The 16719-nt window shown below is 40.3% G+C and overlaps 1 protein-coding gene across 1 annotated transcript; it reads left to right on the top strand.

Moving 5' to 3' along the window:
* The first annotated feature begins 1672 nt into the window (after window positions 1-1672).
* Window positions 1673-15914, top strand: LOC120919533 (keratin, type I cytoskeletal 19-like). The gene is made up of 8 exons (XM_040331733.1): window positions 1673-2306; window positions 3515-3597; window positions 3769-3925; window positions 5106-5267; window positions 6344-6469; window positions 10531-10751; window positions 11354-11388; window positions 15692-15914. Exons 1-8 carry the CDS (start codon window positions 1743-1745, stop codon window positions 15751-15753), a joined length of 1410 nt encoding a protein of 469 aa, XP_040187667.1. The 5' UTR covers window positions 1673-1742; the 3' UTR covers window positions 15754-15914.
* The last annotated feature ends 805 nt before the right edge of the window (window positions 15915-16719 follow it).

Below are 16719 nucleotides of genomic sequence, written 5' to 3'. Positions count from 1 at the left end.
AAGAAACGGATTTACAAAGCACACAAATGAAAATACGAACATACGAATGAAAATACGAATATACGAAATTACGAACAGACAAAGGATTTAAAATACGGAATGAAAATCGTTCGTTATACATGTCATTTTCGTTATTTTGCTGTTTCGTATTTTAGTAACTTTGTCCAATCGTACGTTCGTATTTTCGCTTGTTCGTTATTTTGCTTATTCGTAATTCCGTAATTTTTATATTTTAGTACTTTCAGCTATTCGGATGTTCGAATTAATCCGAATGTATGAATACTAACAAACTCGTACGAAAATCCATTTGTTACGAACCGAATCGCACATGTCTAGTCACAATCTTGGGGTCATTCTGTCACTGGCAATGGGGTAATATAACAACCAAGTCAATCTCCTATTTTGCTTTGAGAACTGCAATGAACATAATTTCCAAATGAGAGAGGGAAAGGAAAAAAAGTGGTGAAATAGGATAGAGGAAAGAGGAAAAAATCTTCATGGCTAAATACCCATCCCTACTGTCTCCCGATTATTACACATAAGTAAGGGGCTGCAGATAGTGTATCCATGCATTCCAAACCCTCTCAAACATATAATCCTTTTGGAGTAATTTCATATTTAGAATGGCACAGCAAATGGTCTTATAAACACAACTTGGAGGACTACCCACATCATAATGAAATTGCTAGGAAGTTCTATCCAATATAGTTTTGATCATGATATGATACAGTGAGTTAGACTATCAAGTACCAAAGATGGGGTACTGTGAGGATCAGCTGGGATCAGATACTGGGGGAACTTTGATAAAAACAAAAACATTTTTTTGCCTAGAGTTGGGCTTTAAATAAAAGAGCTGACTTCTGTGTTTCACACTCTATTTAATAAAATAAAGATGCTGTACCAGCCTACACACACTAAGCTGTTCCAGAGTTTACATATTGACATACTGGGCTTGGTTGGTGCACCTTCTCAATGTAATATTTAGCACTTTTTTTATTAAAGAGCTGTGCTAAGCGCAGCTTGCACCTAAACTGGCATGGTTTCTGAAAACTCTCTTGAATTTCTCAGTTGCATTTGGAAGCATTAAGAAACCTAAGACCAATTTGCAGCCACTCCTGTCCTTTAACATTTCTGAGCATTTCCAGCTGTGTTCTCATAATGAAACAGAAGCTTGCTTTGGTGTTTTGTGAATTAACCTTCACTAAAGAATCTTTCTTTGATCTTGTGTAAATTAAAGTGGTTGTAAACCCACAAAAAAAAAAAAAAAAACCTGCAAGACCAGTTGTCCAGGGTTTATTAGATATTACATATTATATCTTCTACTAGACTGGAATTCTTACTTAAATTAGGGCATATATACAATATTCCAGAAAATGTAAGGGAAAAACCTAAATGCATACCATAACCATTCACCTGTCTTTCATGTATGCATAATGCTGCTTTTAAATCTTACCATAGGTGTGGTGCATATTACATTGTTGTACAACATTATAATAAACGTGTCACAGCTTCTAGCATGCTGTGATCATTTTCTGATAATCACACAAATGTCTGTTATACAACTCCCATCAGCCACTAAATGAAACGGAATAGGATGCATGTGAATTCCTCATAAAATCTCTAAAAAGCTTTGTCTACGCCCCCTGCCCTTTGTATAAAAAAGGCACATAGATGCTAGCAACAATTCTACGAAACTTCACTGGGAAGCTACAGTGTAGTGTGAATCTTAGAGGATCATCATTATGAGCCACTGTATCAAGTCCACTCATTCGTCAACTGGACCTATGAAGGGAGCCTGTCACAACTTTTCTAGCCATACCTCAACTGTACACCACAAGGTCCATCATGGGGATTCTCATAAAAAAGGCCATCATGAAACAACTCATTCTTCCCTTCATGGGGGATTCCATAAAGGGCATCATGTAAACTCCCACTTGTCCCATCATGGAGGTCACTACAGAGCTCCAAGTGTTCACGGAGGCTCTGGAGGAAAAGGCATCTCTATTTCCAAACACACTTCTATTGGCCATGGATTTGGCTTTGGAAGTGCTCACACTCACAGCAGCCATCATAGCTTTGGCGGTCACAGTGGTTGGAAGGCCGAGGGCCTTTTTGCTGTAAACGAAAAAGAAACAATGCAATGTCTAAACGACCGTTTGGCTTCCTACTTGGAGAAGGTTCGGTCTCTGGAACAGGAAAATTCTCAGCTAGAGAGGAATATTCGAGAGTGGTATGACAGGAACCAGCCCAGCGCTTTCCCTGATTTCAGTTGCTTCTTTAGGACCATTCAGGAGCTTCAAAGCCAGGTAAGTAGGGCCCTTTTCACATCTTTGTACTCCATGAGCTGGAATGTGTTTTTGATGCTGTTTCATGGGTAAAATGTATTCACATGAGAGTGGCACTTTATAGTTCCCACACTAACATAAAGAGGCGTGAACTCTGGGGAAACCAAAGTATTAACATTTAGATCAGAAACTATTTTAGGATATGTTTTTTTTAAGCAAGTTGATAATAAATTAAATTAAAAAACATTACAGTGTTAAAAAATTGCATTGGTGTATAGGGGCAGCCAAACCACTTGTCCAGCCTATGCATCTACACAGTGGCTTTCTGGTGGGACTTATTATGGGTCGACATAGACAGGGGGCAGCAGAAGACATTCTTAACGATTCTCCAACCATCCTACAAGTTTAGAAAAGTGTAATGTTTAAGTGGTGTTGGGTAGTGATCATCTCTCTTTTCTGTTGAGCAGAATAATACAGAATGCTTCTTGATTTTTGCTTGACACCAATTAGACAAGAAATTAAGAGGACCTTCTTTGCAGGACCTCAGTTAAATATTAGGTTGATTCAGGTTCACAATATCACAAAGGATACTCTTCATAGCTATCTATAGTATCTATCTATCTATCTATCTATCTATCTATCTATCTATCTATCTATCTATCTATCTATCTATCTATCTATCTATCATGTCTATCTATCTATCTATCTATCTATCTATCTATCTATCTATCTATCTATCTATCTATCTATCTATCTATCTATCTATCTATCTATCCGTCTGTCTGTCTATTTATCTATCTATCTATCTATCTATCTATCTATCTATCTATCTATCTATCTATCTATCTATCTATCTATCTAAGAACATATTTTTGTTTTACTTTTTCCTCTACTGTACAAACTGTAAGGAATTCACTAACTTCAAGGCATTACAGAAAACAACAAACTTGGCCTCTCAAGCACTAAAAAAGCAAATCCATATCATGTTAATAATAATTTGAATCAAGAAGAGCAAAGTTAAGCTGGTTTTACTGTAACACCGTGTACTGTTGCATCCAAGGAAGCTCCACTCTCAGATTAAAACACATTGAAATTTTTGGCCTGATAGATTGATCGATAGATAGATAGATAGATAGATAGATAGATAGATAGATAGATAGATACTGTAGCTAGACTTTGAAAGCTTGCATTCTTTATATCACTAAGTAGATGTTTCCTTTCTTTTTTAGATATCTTCCGCCACTATAGAAAATGCAAGGATCGTGCTGCAAATCGACAATGCCCGACTGGCTTCAGATGACTTCAAGAACAAGTATGACTTCTAACTGTTTGAAATAAAACAGTAGTCTAGAAGCAATATTTTGAAGAAATATTTATTCTCTTCGTTTTTGAGTTTTAGTAAAATCTTACAGCGTCATGCATGACTATTTTTACAGAAGGTACTTTCAAAATACATGTCTTACTTTTTTTTTATTCCTGCAAGGTATGAAATGGAGATGAGGCTGAAGAACAGTGTTGAATCTGATGTGAATGGTCTTCGCCGGGTATTGGAAGAGCTTAACCGGGAGAGATGTGAATTGGAGAGTCAAGTCCAGAACCTGCAGGAAGAACTTCTGCAGTTGAAGAGGAACCATGAGGAGGTAAGTACTTTTTGGAGTCTGGTGTGAAGGAAACTATTATTAGTAGTTTATTATTAAGTATAACTGTATAAAAAAAAAATGAAGTATAACTGTAGTCAACATATTCAGACTTGTTTTTTTTAGACAACCTTTGCATAAGGACCATTCAGATCAGTGTCTACCTCAGTGGGAGGGGGAATTACAGTATTAAAGAGCTTTAAAAGCCAAATTTTGTTAAAGTTTTTGATAGACCCGTGAAGAATTAGTCCCATTCAGTTTTTTTTTTTTTGCTGTCTGTCTTCTTATTGAAAAAGAAAAGTTGAGTTTCAGGTGCTAATCACAGGAAAAATACACGTATTGCAATATATGTTCAGCTGAACCGTGCTGCTGTCTAATGGCAAAAGATCAGATGTTGAAATGCTAAAGAAAAAAAAGGTTGTCAGCGCTCAGGAGGAACTGAGCTGAAATTGATGGGTAATGGCTGCAATGAACCACATGTATACTCAAAAAAGTTGCTAGCAATTTATTCCAAAGATTAAAACAGTGAAAATCTAAATGACAATGTTACCACAAGGCTGTAAGGCTGGCTCAGGCACTGATGAATCACTAGGACCGACCTGGACAACCAGCCAAGAGGCACCAACCATGAAAAGCTGCAAGGACACGCCAACTGCAGTGTGTAGTATGTAGAGCCGGATAGGGCCAAGCAGCTGACTGTGTCCAGAGGAGAAACTCCGTGGTCAGATTTGTACTGTTTTAAACTTTGGAACAAATTGCCAGCAACTTATTTGAGTATACATGTGGTTCATTGCAGCCATTACCCACCAATTTCAGCTCAGTTCCTAAGTGCTGCCAACCCTTTTTGTCTTCTTTTTGTGTAGACTTCCCTTCTACATTTGAAATGAGGGCTGCAAAGACATTGTTTTAGCTTTAAATTAATTTCAAACTTTTATATGAAAGTAATTTGTAAATCTCAATATTGCCAACAGAGCACATATGTGTTAACAGTCAAGATACCTTTGATGTGGATTTTAGGTGATAATGACTACTGCAACATCATGCTTCTATACAGAACACCACTTTTGTTTAAAAAAAAATAATTTAAATGTTTCATTAAATATACATCATATTTCTCAATGTTTAAATCTGAGATGATCTTATTTTTTTGTGATATTGTCATAATTGTTATTTTTTGGTACAGGAGGTCAACTCTCTCCGTTCTCAGCTGGGTGCCAGGGTCAACGTGGAAATGGATGCTGCTCCATCTGTAGACCTGAACAAGGCCTTGTTTGAGATCCGAGAACAATATGAGAACCTAATGGACAGAAACATGAGAGATGTCGAGAACATGTTCCTTCAAAGGGTAACTGAATTTTAAGAACTTGATTTAAAGTGGTTGTAAGGGTTAAAAAAATAATAACAAACATACCATACTTACCTCCACTGTGCAGTTAATTTTGCATAGAGTGGTCCTGATCCTCGTCTTCTGGGTCCCTCGGCGACTGCCTCGGCTCCTCCCCACAAGAGCTAACCCCTTTCTGGGAAGCGCTCTCCCAAAGGGGGTTAGCTTGCTGGCGCGCTCCTGCATGATACAGTGGCGACCATAGCCGCCAAGTGTATCACTCGGCCCCACCCCTGGCGTGCCGCGTCATTGATTTGATTGACAGCGGGAGCCAATGGCTGCGCTGCTATCAATCTCCAATGAAGAGCCAACTCAAGGTTTCCTGGCTCAGGTAAGTAAAATAGAGGGGCTGGGGGGCAAAAGAGAGCAAGGTGTTTTTTCACCTTCATGCATAGAATGCATGAAGGTGAAAAAACACAAAGCTTTACAACCCCTTTAAGGGAACGTGCATATTGTCTTACAATACACAGTAGCATAACAGCCAATATACATTATCCAGAAGTCAACGTATGGAAGTCCATCTGAACCATCTAGTTTATCCCTCTGAGAATAGAACACAGGTATTTTACATGCAAGTTGCAAGGCTTTGAGCAAGGCTTCGTAAGCCAAATATGTTAGGTTTCTGTTGTATACTGAACCACTTGATTTTAAATAAATAAACTCTGCAGATTATGTTTGGATATTAGCATTGACTTTACGAGTATCAAGTAGATGGGGCTGACAGAAGCCCAGCTGATAGTCTGACACTCACTGCAAGATGGTAACAGCTAGAAATTTGAGCTATGCTCATTTGTGGTGTTAAATATTACCTAAGTTGGGGAGAACATCACAGCGGGGGGTGTAAACACAAAGATGTCAGACAAAATCTCAATACCCATTGTTCTCATTATGCAATCTGTTTAAAGGTGTTTCATGATATACAGTATATATATATTTTTTTTTTTAAATGTTAAATTGAAAACATAAAATTACCTTCAAACATGCACAGCATTTATGTTTTAGTTCATCATATATCGTAATTGTTTTTCTATTTTTAGAGTGAAGAGTTAAGCCGTCAGATGGAATCTGGATCTGAACAACTGCAGTCTGTCCAAACTGAAGTCATTGAACTTAGACGGAATATTCAGACCCTGGAGATTGATCTGCAAAGCCAGCTAAGCATGGTACACTATACTCACAATAGAAAACATGAACACATTAAGGATCCAATTGATCTTTGGATAGGGAGGCTGAGTAACACGGCACAACACCAAGCCACAAGATTTCTCATTAGTGGTCAGTGGTCACTATCCCCCCCCCCCCCTTTTAGTTGCCCAACCCTCTAATTATTTTTTATATACATATTTAGGTGTAAATCAAACAAAATAATTAGAGGGTGGGGATTGCATTTTGTGAGGAGTCACATGACTCAGGCATGTGACTCAAAAAAGCATGAAACCATCTTCCTTATATCTTGTCTGGCAAACAAGAGATATTAGCTGAATAATTAGTTCTCTCTATAAAGCAAATAGGACGCTGCTACATGTAGCACATTTTTTGTTAATTCTATGGAGCCTATATGAAAGGTAATCATCATTTTCAACTGGATAAGCATCACAAAGTCCTACTCAGGGCCGGCGCTAGGCATAGGCCAGTCAGGCGGCTGCCTAGAGCGCCAGGGTAGGGGGAGCGGCAAAATCCGGATCCCCAGCGATCATTAAAATACCTCCTGGACCTTAATTTTTAAAAATCATGCCTTATAGCGCCAGCCGCCAAGCTAGGGGGGCGGTTGCGCCTGTGGAGACATCCCCCTCACTATCAAAAACGCTACTCCCAGCCTGCAGTGCCGCCCGTAGCAGCGGCAGTGAGATGAGGGGAGAGAGCCGGGACAGCAGCTGGCCGGAAGTGCTGGTGGGCAGACGGGTCGGTGGAAGTTAAAGCGGCCAGTGCAGGAGGCGAGATAGTGACCAGACATCCGATTTCCCCCCCGCTTTTGTCCCTGGATTGCAGGCAGGGGCCGCGGGGTCTAACTCCATTCTGCGGTCACTGATTTTCTCCCCCTGCAGTGCTGATTCAGCCCCGATCCCCCCTGCATACAGACACACATAGCTGTGCTGGCCGCTCTGTTGAATGAATGGAAGGAAGGAAGGAGAGGGGGAGGAGGCGGGTCCCAGCCTGACACTCGTGGAGGAGCGTTCAGAGACCACACTGCTACACCTGATTGTTGTCTGCAGAGTGATTACACACGATGAAGAACCACATTATTGAGGTACAAAGAGAGAAGGGGGGGTACAGTATAGAGAGTGGGAGTTATAGTATACAGAGGGGGGAGTTATAGTATACAGAGAGAGAGGGGACACAATATATACAGAGAGAGAGGGGAGACACAGTATATACAGAGAGAGGGGGTACAGTATATACAGAGAGAGAGAGAGGGGACACAGTATATACAGAGAGAGAGAGAGGGGGTACAGTATATACAGAGAGAGAGGGGGTACAGTATATACAGAGAGAGAGAGGGGGTACAGTATATACAGAGAGAGAGAGAGAGGGGACACAGTATATACAGAGAGAGAGAGGGGGTACAATATATACAGAGAGAGAGAGAGAGGGGACACAGTATATACAGAGAGAGAGGGGACACAGTATATACAGAGAGAGAGGGGGTACAGTATATACAGAGAGAGAGAGGGGGTACAGTATATACAGAGAGAGAGAGAGAGAGGGTACAGTATAAACAGAGAGAGAGGGGGGGGACACAGTATATACAGAGAGAGAGGGTACAGTATATACAGAGAGAGAGAGAGAGGGTACAGTATATACAGAGAGAGAGGGGGGGGACACAGTATATACAGAGAGGGGGGGACACAGTATATACAGAGAGAGAGGGTACAGTATATACAGAGAGAGAGGGGGGGGACACAGTATATACAGAGAGAGAGAGAGAGAGAGGGTACAGTATATACAGAGAGAGAGAGGGGACACAGTATATACAGAGAGAGAGAGGGGACACAGTATATACAGAGAGAGAGAGGGGACACAGTATATACAGAGAGAGAGGGTACAGTATATACAGAGAGAGAGAGAGGGGACACAGTATATACAGAGAGAGAGGGGGTACAGTATATACAGAGAGAGAGAGGGGACACAGTATATACAGAGAGAGAGGGTACAGTATATACAGAGAGAGAGAGAGGACACAATATATACAGAGAGAGAGAGAGAGAGAGAGAGGGTACAGTATATACAGAGAGAGAGAGAGGGGGGGACACAGTATATACAGAGAGAGAGAGAGAGAGAGGGTACAGTATATACAGAGAGAGAGAGAGGGGGGACACAGTATATACAGAGAGAGAGAGAGGGGATACAATATATACAGAGAGAGAGGGGATACAATATATACAGAGAGAGAGAGAGGACACAGTATATACAGAGAGAGAGAGAGGGGGTACAGTATATACAGAGAGAGGGGGGATACAATATATACAGAGAGAGAGAGAGGACACAGTATATACAGAGAGAGAGGGGGTACAGTATATACAGAGAGAGAGAGGGTACAGTATATACAGAGAGAGAGAGGGTACAGTATATACAGAGAGAGAGAGGGTACAGTATATACAGAGAGAGAGAGGGGACACAGTATATACAGAGAGAGAGAGGGTACAGTATATACAGAGAGAGAGAGAGAGAGAGGGGACACAGTATATACAGAGAGAGAGAGGGGACACAGTATATACAGAGAGAGAGAGAGGGGACACAGTATATACAGAGAGAGAGAGGGTACAGTATATACAGAGAGAGAGAGGGTACAGTATATACAGAGAGAGAGAGGGTACAGTATATACAGAGAGAGAGAGAGAGAGAGAGAGGGGACACAGTATATACAGAGAGAGAGAGGGGACACAGTATATACAGAGAGAGAGAGAGGGGACACAGTATATACAGAGAGAGAGAGAGGGGACACAGTATATACAGAGAGAGAGAGAGAGAGGGGGGGGACACAGTATATACAGAGCGAGAGAGAGAGAGGGGACACAGTATATACAGAGAGAGAGAGAGGGGACACAGTATATACAGAGAGAGAGAGGGTACAGTATATACAGAGAGAGAGAGGGTACAGTATATACAGAGAGAGAGAGGGTACAGTATATACAGAGAGAGAGAGAGAGAGAGGGGACACAGTATATACAGAGAGAGAGAGGGGACACAGTATATACAGAGAGAGAGAGAGGGGACACAGTATATACAGAGAGAGAGAGAGAGGGGACACAGTATATACAGAGAGAGAGGGGGGGGACACAGTATATACAGAGCGAGAGAGAGAGAGGGGACACAGTATATACAGAGAGAGAGAGAGGGGACACAGTATATACAGAGAGAGAGAGAGAGAGAGAGAGGGGGGACACAGTATATACAGAGAGAGAGAGGGGACACAGTATATACAGAGAGAGAGAGAGAGAGGGGACACAGTATATACAGAGAGAGGGGACACAGTATATTCAGAGAGAGAGAGGGGGCACAGTATATACAGAGAGAGGGGGGAGATGCAGTATATAGAGAAATATATAATTATGTATAATATCAATAAATGCATTGAAAATTATTTTTTCTATCGTATCTTCTTAACATTTGGTAGTCATATCCCCAAAAATTCTAAGAAATATATATTTTTTATCTCATGGGCAACATGTGAGAAAAAATGTATATATCATACAATCATTCCATAAACACACACCACATACCTATGATTTGAGGGGAAAAAAAAATGTCCCCAGATTTAATTTAAAAAATCTGGTCACCTTACCCTAATGACCCTGTTCAGCACTGATTCCCCCTGCTGATATTTCACCAAAGCTTCTAAAAAATTTTTAAAAATAATACAAAATATAAATAAAATTGTAAAAAAATACAAAAATTAAATAATAAAAGAAAAAAAACTACTAACACTGTCCACTACCCTACTAAATTGTAAAATGATTACATTTATTTAGAGTGTGTGTGTGTGTATATATATATATATATATATATATATATATATATATATATATATATATATATATATATATATATACACACACACACACGACAGGGAGCGAATGGCGTGCGCGCACGGGGGGGGGGGGGGCGTCAAAATGAGGCTTCGCCTAGGGTGTCAAAAATCCTTGCACCAGCCCTGGTCCTACTACAGTTTGTAAAGTCACATAAGTAAATACTTCTTGCATAATACTGTCTTCAATTATTTTAGAAATCTGCATTGGAGGGAACTCTTTCTGAAACCGAAGCCACTTATGGTGGACAGCTTTCTCAGCTTCAATGCATGATCAATAATGTAGAATCTGAGCTGACACAGATGCGTGGAGACCTAGAACGTCAGAACCATGAGTACAAAACACTAATGGACCAGAAGACTCATTTGGAATTGGAAATTGCAACATACAAGCGACTACTAGAAGGCCATGACATCAAGTAAGTCACAAAAGGCATTTTCATTTTTGCACATTAGATATTTAAGGCTGCATTCACACCTTAGCGTAGCTTGTTTGGTCGTTTTTTCAGGCGTTTTTTTTTCCGAAGTTTTGTCGGGCGTATTCATGCGAATTTGCGCATTTGCATACAGTGTCGTCCGATGTTTTTGTACTTCAACGTTTTTTATTTTAGCCAATAGGATAAATTATCATCTTTTCATCACTTGTTGCTATGTTGGTAGATTTTATTTATCTTCTGCCTGGGTGAAATGTTCTATTGATTAAAGCAACAAAACGCCCGTAGCAAACGTTTGTTGTCGCGCTAGTCGCTTGAATCGAGCGTTTCCATTACTTTCTATGGGAAATACAAACGCTCAAAAACGCCCAAACCGCCCGATTTGCGCGACAAAAAAGGGTCCGGAACTTGTTTGAGCTTCAGGCGTTCGGCGTCAGGCGTTTTGGAGTGGAGATGTGAACCATCAAAACACTCAGGTGTGAATGGGGCCTAAGAGTTCATTTCACTTTTTGCTAGATTCCTTTATATAATCAGGCACAATCATACAAATTGTTCAATCGTTTATTCTGTGTGACCTTTTTTTTCAGTGTTTCTGGACAGCACTTCTCAGGCACCAAGGAAGGTAACTAAATAAAACCAAATGAGCTTTCCATTTTACCCAAAAATGTATCCAATCCTGACATTTATTTTGACATTTAGAAGAAAAAAAGATCCAGCACCTAAAGAGTATGATATTTTAGATAAAAGCTAAACTCCAGGCAGATAAAAAATACACAGATTAATTCAGTCCAGTAGTCATTATTACAGTCTCATGACTAGTACACACAATCGTTTTTCCCGTCGGGAAAACTGCTGTGTTTTCCTTAGGCTGGGAAAACCGGACATGTGTAGGCTCCTTAGCAGTTTTCCCAACAGAAAAACTGCGGTTTAAAAAAGAGAAAAAAAAATCCCACAGTTTTTTATATGGGAAACACTGCGAGGGAGCATACACACGGCCGGTTTTCCCGACCAAAGTTCTCCTGGCAGTTTTCCTGTCTGGAAAACCACCCGTGTGTACAGGGGAAAAGGGACCGAGCCAATTCCCAGTTTTCCCCTCCGTTTTGATCGCGGGGAAAGCCAATCGTGTGTACTAGGCATTAGCCAATTTAACATGATGAAATCCTTAACTTAAACTTTCCGGGCTCAGGGAATCCATGATAACAATTAACAATTACTATATCTACAGCTCCTGTAATTGTCATTGGGAAGAATGTCCTTACATTTGTGATAAATGGGAAGAATCCGCCTCTTAGAGCTCACTAAAAAGATCATTGCAGCCAATGGTTACACATCTGGCATCATAGGTGTGCGCAGCCTATTGGATTAGGGTGTGCACCCCAAAGCTCAAACACACGCTACCGATCACTCACTGTGTTCACTCAGAAAGGGAAGGGGCTAGTAAATCTTATATTTACCGACCCCTTCCCCACTCATCCTAAAACATCCCCCTGTGTGTGCCTGCAACAGCAGCCAGTGGGAGAGGAGAGGAGGGAAGCCGGCGGCACTGTGGGGGAAAGGGGGGCAGGGCAGTAGGGGAAATCTGTGCTGTACAGGATGATTAGGGTGTGCCTGGGCACACCTGGCACACCCTGTGCGCACGCCTATGTCTGGGATGCAGAAGTAGCTCATTGCTCAAGGAACCCCTAGCAACTGCTAGAGGAACTCTAGGGTTTCACAGAACCTTTGTTGAGAAAGGCAGCATTAGACCTAATGTAAGCACATTGCCTTGTAGAGCAGCATTCAGAATTGGGAGAAACAGCACAATGATCCATTCAGTTTTGCTGCAGTGTTCATGTGCTAACAAGGAACATGTCCAAAGGAGAAGAGAACAGACTAGACTAGCAGAAAGATGAGCTCAACAGTCTGCTGCTAACTTAGGGCCAGATTCACAAAAGAGATACGATGGCGTATCTCCTGATACGCTGTCGTATCTCTGAGAGTATCTATGCGGCTGATTCATAGAATCAGTTACGCATAGATAGCCCTAAGATCCGACAGGTGTAATTGACTTACACTGTCGGATCTTAGGATGTAATAATTCGGCCGCCGCTGGGTGGAGTTTGTGTCGTTTTCCAGCGTCGGGTATGCAAATTAGCTTTTACGGCGATCCACGAAGGTACGCGCGTTCGTTATGTTGTCGCTAGTCGTTTTTTCCCGTCGCAAAGTTAGGCCTGTTTTTCCATGGCTTAACTTTAGAGGAGCCATGTTAAAGTATGGCCGTCGTTCCCGGGTCGAATTTCAAAAAAACATTTTTTTTGCGTAAGATGTCCGGGAATACGAAAGTACGTTACGCACGTCGCCATTCAAAAAACACGTCAGGGTGCCGTAATTTCACGCAATGCTCGTCTGGAAATTTCCTAACGGACCATGCGCAGAACGTTTGGCGCGGGAACGCACCAAATTTAAATGGTACACGCCCCATTTGAATTAGGCGGGCTTGCGCCGGACGTCTTTACGTTACTCCACCGCAAGTTTATACTCAAGTTCTTTGTGAAACAAGCACTTACGAGGAAAACTTGCGGCGGTGTAACTTAAAGACGATACGTTACGCCGCCGCAGTTCTCTATGAATCTGGCCCTTACTGCCCAGAGTCTGGGGAGAGACAATACTTTAAAGTGTGACATAACTACTGAAGATAAAAAAAAAATTGTCTTCTGCCCTGCCAAAAAAAGAATGTGAGGTGTGGCAGAGCTGTGTAAACCTCATAACTGGATGGACCTAAAAACATATTTTTGGTCAGGTGAACAGCTTCCATATAGGTTCATTTGTAGCCTTTGTGATGGTCATGCTGTTGTCGATTGCTCCAAGATATTAGAGCAGAAACCATTTTCTTTTGAGTGTGTTAATGAAAAGCTGTAACATCTACAAGACAATTAGGACTAATATATATATATATATATAAATATATATATATATATATATACTGTTATACCTATATACCGTATCTCACGAAAGTGAATACATCCCTCACATTTTTGTAAATATTTTATTATATCTTTTCATGTGACAACACTGAAGAAATGACACTTTGCTACAATCTAAAGTAGTGAGTGTACAGCTTATATAACAATGTAGAGTGTTAGTAGTAGTTAGTAATAGTTAGTAGTTGCTGTCCACTCAAAATAACTCAACACACAGCCATTAATGTCTACACCCCTAATGGAGTTAATGGATTAATGGAATACACCCCTAAGTGAAAATGTCCAAATTGGGCCCAAAGTGTCAATATTTTGTGTGGCCACCATTATTTTCCAGCACTGCCCTAACCCTCTTGGGCATTAAGTTCACCAGAGCTTCACAGGTTGCCACTGGAGTCCTCGTCCACTCCTCCATGACGATATCATGTCGCTGGGGGATATTAGAGACCTTGCGCTCCTCCACCTTCTGCTTGAGGGTGCCACACAGATGCTCAATAGGGTTTAGGTCTGGAGACATGCTTGGCCAGTCCATCACCTTTACCCTCAGCTTCTTTAGCAAGGCATTGATCGTCTTGGAGGTGTGTTTGGGGTCGTTATCATATCGGAATAATGCCCTGCGGCTCAGTCTCCAAAGGGAGGGGCTCATGCTCTGCTTCAGTATATCACAGTACATGTTGGTATTCATGGTCCCCTCAATGAACTGTAGCTCCCCAGTGTCGGCAGCACTCATGCGGCCCCAGACCATGACACTCCCACCACCATGCTTGACTGTAGGCAAAACACATTTGTCTTTGTACTCCTCACCTGGTTGCCGCCACACACGCTTGACACCATCTAAACCAAATAAGTTTGTCTTGGTCTCATCAGACCACAGGACATGGTTCCAGTAATCCATGTCCTTAGTCTGCTTGTCTTCAGAAAACTGTGTGTGGGATTTCTTGTGCATCATCTTTAGAAGACTAATGCAGACCAATTTTATGCAGTGTGTGGCGTATGGTCTGAGCACTGACAAGCTGACCCTTCAACCTCTGCAGCAATGCTGGCAGCACTTATACGTCTATTTCCCAAAGACAACCTCTGGATATGAGCACGTGCAATCAATTTCTTTGGTCGACCATGGCGAGGCCTGTTCTGAGTGGAACCTGTCCGGTTGAACCGATGTACCATGCTGCAGCTCAGTTTCAGGGTCCTGGCAACCTTCTGATAGCCTAGGCCATCTTTGTGTAGTGCATAGAAATCTTTTTTTCAGACCCTCCGAAAGTTTTTGCCATGAGGTGCCATGTTGAACTTCCAGTGACCAGTATTTTGAGGGGACAACATATTTACACTGTTATACAAGCTGTACACTCACTACTTTACATTGTAGCAAAGTGTCATTTCTTCAGGGTTGTGACATGAAAATATAAAATAAAATATTTACCAAAATGTGAGGGTACTCACTTTTGTAAAATACTGTGTATATATATATATATATATATATATATATATATATATATATATAGAGAGAGAGAGAGAGAGAGAGAGAGAGAGAGAGAGAGAGAGAGAGAGAGAGAGAGTTCTCTTTTTTAAACTTTCATTTGAAATATATATTAGAAGATAAGAAATAACACAAGTAATCCCTTCTATCCACTCCCCTACACTGCTTTTACCTATCAAAAATTTGACCTTTACTTAATTTCTAAATTATTTTTTCATGCACTTACAAAGGCCAAAAATATAGAATTAATTGTTGTTGCAGAGCTGTTCCTCTTCCTGGTCAGACATAAAAATACTATATATGGATACTGTATACTGTCTACAGTGAGAGCAGTACAACTTTTTTTGACAGAGGTCTTGGGTTCATTTTCCATTGTTGGGTTATTTTTTTAACTTTTGGATTTATTTTTTATTGTTGGGTTCATGTTCCCCTGTTGGGTTTATTTTCTGTTATTGCATTATTAATATTTATTTATTTTGTATTTGTTCCAGTGCCCCACTATGCTGTGAAAATCCACCACATTCCAGAACACACTCATCATACCAAGTGTTAGGAACTTTTGGATGTAAAGAGTTCCAATGTTTATGTCCCAGTTATTACTATATCTTGAGTAAATAAATAATCATGTCTTTCTTGGTGTTGTATGTTAATTCTCTATGTCAATGTATGGGCCTTTAACTTCAATAAAATCTATTCTTTCTCATGCAATGCAAATGTTGGTTATTGTAATTATTTCCATTTTTAACTCCAATAATAATTCAAATTATTTTAATAAAATGTTATGTAGTAACTGTATTGTTAAATTAGTTGGGTGATATGCTGTATTTCTAAACAAATTACATATATATATATATATATATATATATATATATATATATATATATATATATATATATATATATATATATATATATATATATATATAGAGAGAGAGAGAGAGAGAGAGAGAGAGAGAGAGAGAGAGAGAGAGAGAGAGAGTCATGCTCAAACGTTTGCACACCCTAGCAGAAATTGTGAAAGTTTGGAATTAATATTGAAAATATGATTGATCATGCCAAAAAACTTTTATTTAAGGATAGCAATCACATGAAGCCATTGATGATCACATAGTTTTTTTGGATCTTTAAAAAAAAAAAAAAAAATAGTCAATGAGTTTGTTAGCTCTCACATGGATACACTAAGCAACCTAGACACTGAGCCATGAGGAGGTAGAAAAGAACAGTCAAAAGACCTGCATAACAAGGTAATGAAAAATTACAAAGATGGAAAAGGTTTGTTAGCGAGATAACCTAGCAAGTTTTGGTTTTAGGGGTTTTGGTTTGCTTTCAGAAAGCGCACAAAACCTGCAGGATATGATAGTCTATTGCTAATGCGCAGCTAACCCACTATTACAGGTGCTGTTGTACCCATATACAGTACCTCACAAAAGTGAGTTCACCCCTCACATTTTTGTAAATATTTTATTATATCTTTTCATGTGACAACACTAAAAAAATTACACTTTCCTGCTTTGTAAAGT

Source organism: Rana temporaria, chromosome 12 (genome assembly GCF_905171775.1).
Source record: "Rana temporaria chromosome 12, aRanTem1.1, whole genome shotgun sequence".
Taxonomy (NCBI): Eukaryota; Metazoa; Chordata; class Amphibia; order Anura; family Ranidae; genus Rana; species Rana temporaria.
Note: the sequence above shows the minus strand (reverse complement) of the source record. Positions and strands in the feature narration are given on the sequence as shown.